The sequence below is a fragment of the Oratosquilla oratoria genome, chromosome 10 (assembly GCF_046742065.1).
Source record: "Oratosquilla oratoria isolate Oo_2021 chromosome 10, ASM4674206v1, whole genome shotgun sequence".
Taxonomy (NCBI): Eukaryota; Metazoa; Arthropoda; class Malacostraca; order Stomatopoda; family Squillidae; genus Oratosquilla; species Oratosquilla oratoria.
The window spans coordinates 72,100,315-72,103,663 of NC_134786.1; the positions used below are offsets into that span (position 1 = coordinate 72,100,315).

General features: G+C 35.3%; 1 protein-coding gene across 1 annotated transcript in view; it reads left to right on the forward strand.

Annotated features, from left to right (window-relative positions):
- LOC143029028 (uncharacterized) overlaps positions 1-1,954 on the forward strand; it is a 2,627-nt gene extending 673 nt beyond the window's left edge. The window contains exon 2 of the mRNA XM_076191367.1: positions 1,214-1,954. Within this exon, the coding sequence (XP_076047482.1) occupies positions 1,214-1,584 (371 nt within the window). The 3' untranslated portion in view covers positions 1,585-1,954. The remainder of the gene's footprint in view (positions 1-1,213) is intronic.
- The last annotated feature ends 1,395 nt before the right edge of the window (positions 1,955-3,349 follow it).

The following is a 3,349-nucleotide window of genomic DNA, read 5'->3' on the forward strand; positions in this document are numbered from 1 at the left end:
CTATCATTCAGTCCAGTATTTGATTTTCCATGGTCAACATGTTGCGTTCTCATCTTCGTGTTGTAGCAATTCCTCGTGAATATCTTGTAATGTTCCTTCTTTCTCTCGGACAATGTTGTGCAAAATACAACAAGCCAACGTAATAGTTGTAGCTTTTTCTGGGCTTACTAACATAACATTCTCGAGAACACGGAATTTTTTGGTCAACATACCGAATGCACATTCAACTATTCTTCTGGCTCTTGACAGGCGATAATTGTAGATCCTTTTCTGATTATTCAGTTGTTTCCTAGGAAATGGGCGCATCAGGTTTTTAGAAATAGGGTACGCTTCATCAGCAACAAAGACAAACGGAAATTGAATTTAAGTTTCTGTGCAAATATGCCTAGCCGGTGGAATATTCAATGATTGGCTAAAAACTAGTTTTCCAAAATTTGAATTACGGAAGACGCCACTGCCGCTATTTCGTCCATAATCTCCGATATCGACGAATAGAAATTTAGCTTCTGCATCCACAACCGCTTGTAGTACTATTGAATTAAATCCCTTGTAATTATAGAACGATGAACCAGAGTTGGGAGGGCATTGTATTCGGACATGTTTGCTATCTCCCAAACAATTCGGAAAGTTCCATATTGAATGAAATTTCTCTGCCACATCTTTCCATTTCTCAGTTGTCGGCTTCTTCATATAAATAGGAGATCATTTTTTCCAGATTACAGAGCATGTTTCCTCAACTAGTTTGCTGATCGTACTAGTTCCAATGCGAAAGTAATAATGAAGAGATTGAAAACGCTCTCCCATCGCCACAAACCTGAAATAAATTAACTCATGTAAATGATAACAACGGAATTATTTATATACATTAGTGGGGAAACCAAATATTGTTAAATTAGGTCTGACAGCACACATGTTGTAAATAATTTATTGATTACATTTTAACTTATAAATTCTTTTAACGTTCAATAATGTAGCGTAAATTCCGAATTACCGACTAGCGAAATCTGTTTCAAAATGCTGACATGTGTACCTCAGAGCAATAAAATACATGCTGCCATTGTCAATCAATATACGTTGCCGAACAATATGTACTTCATTGTTCTGAGTGATACTGGTAAACATTTTGAAACTGATGTCATTGGTCGATTAATTCAAATTTTACCATATGATACAATGCATATTGCCAATTATTTATATTGTTCCATTCTTTCAGGTGAAAAATGCAAAGCAAAATGGAACAGTATAAGAACATCATATTCAAGATTCTTAAGAGATGAAAAACAACCGAGTGGCTCAGGTGCCAGTAAGAAAAAGAAGTGGTACTTAGCAGAAAGTCTGGCATTTCTACGAGACTATATGGGAAAACACCGCAACCTTGGAAGCAATAGCAATGTAGTGGATGAAAATGAAGCAGAGCAAAATGCTGACGTCTCAGATTTTTCAGAAGAAGCAGATGGAATTGCAATCCCTGCAGAACGAAGTAGCCCTTGCCCTGACAATTTTGCACAACCACCCCCTAAGAAAAAAACGAAAGGGGTAGATCACAGATGTGGCGGGGCCAATGATAGAATTTCTAAAGAGTAGAACAAGTGTAGCCAAAACGGAAATGACTCAGAGTCACAATTCAAAATTCCTGGAAAGTCTTGTACCAGATATGGACAAATTGACGCCAAGAAGGCAGAGGCAGTTTAAAGAAAAAGTTCTTACGACTTTGAATCGGTTTTTGGATGAACAGGAGGAAGAGGCCGTCTGGCTCTCACGGAATCCCCAATGTACAACAACCCTAGCACCGTCTCCTCAATATGTAAATTCCCCTAGTCCACAGCATCTGATTAACACAGGAATAGAATCTGTGCAGCAACCCGTGCTATCTACCCCACACTTTTCTCAACAGAACTGCCAAGACAACACCACATGGAACAATTTGTAATTATATTATAATGTTGTTTAATAGCTACATGCAGTAGCAATGCAACAGTAATCACATAAAACACGTGAATAAAGATTTATGCTTGTAACCACGAGGAAAATAAAGATCGGAATACTGAACGTTTTCGTCTATTAAGACATTTTCAAAGTACATAGTGTCACAACAAAGAATAACTTAAATATGATAGTATAGAAAACAGGAGAGGTCACACAACGTAAATACGAAAGGAATATATTACAAAGAAACGAAAATATAAAAACAATAAATAAAATGGGTGACAATTGAAACAGGTGAAAAAATGTCACACAACATAAACCATAAGGATGACAAATGACAAGGTGAAAAAAAAGAACATTCAACATAAAAGATAATAACAAGAAATAAGAAGGGTGACAATTGACACATGTGATTCAACATGTTATATGTATATAATTTGTTTCTTTGTAAGTCAATCTTTATGTTGAATCACATGTATCAATTGTCACCCTTCTTATTTCTTGTTATTATCTTTTATGTTGTATGTTCTTTTTTTTCACCTTGTCATTTGTCATCCTTATGGTTTATGTTGTGTGACATTTTTTCACCTGTTTCAATTGTCACCCATTTTATTTATTGTTTTTATATTTTCGTTTCTTTGTAATATATTCCTTTCGTATTTACGTTGTGTGACCTCTCCTGTTTTCTATACTATTATATTTAAGTTATTCTTTGTTGTGACACTATGTACTTTGAAAATGTCTTAATAGACGAAAACGTTCAGTATTCCGATCTTTATTTTCCTCGTGGTTACAAGCATGCAGTAGTAAATAGTAATTACGAATTTATGTAGCGTCTACATACCTTAGAGTAACGAGCAGTCTTTCTTCAGGTGTTATGCTCCTTCGTATATTTGTATCACTTTTCCTGATGTTATATTCTATCATATTTAGAATATGATTAAAAGTACCAATTCTAAATCAAGTCAAATTTCTGAATTTTGTTTCGTCTTCTTTGAGTTCCTGTAAAAAGTATCTAATAGAATTTTGTTCATCTCTCTTCCGGTTAATGGGGTGGACCCACATGCGTTTGTCACTTTCTTCCAAATAAGTGTTTTGCATCCACTGCCACACAAGAACAGCACAAATTTCATCGTCTTCGGTGTTCATTCTGCCACTGTTCTACCAACAATGAGTTATGATTGAAAGCTTGTGTCTTGAACTATATAGGCCATCAATGATGACAAAAAGTTTTGCGTGAACGCAAAACGTTTTGTTTGAAGACGTTTTTGCTTGATCAGTGTGCAAATGACACAGCAAAATGTTTGGCAAGCAAACAAAACATTTTGAATGACGATGTTTTTTCATTCATTCCTTTCTACACTGATACAACAAAATGTTTTTACGTTAAGCAAAATGTTTTGTTTGAAGGCGTTTTTGCTTG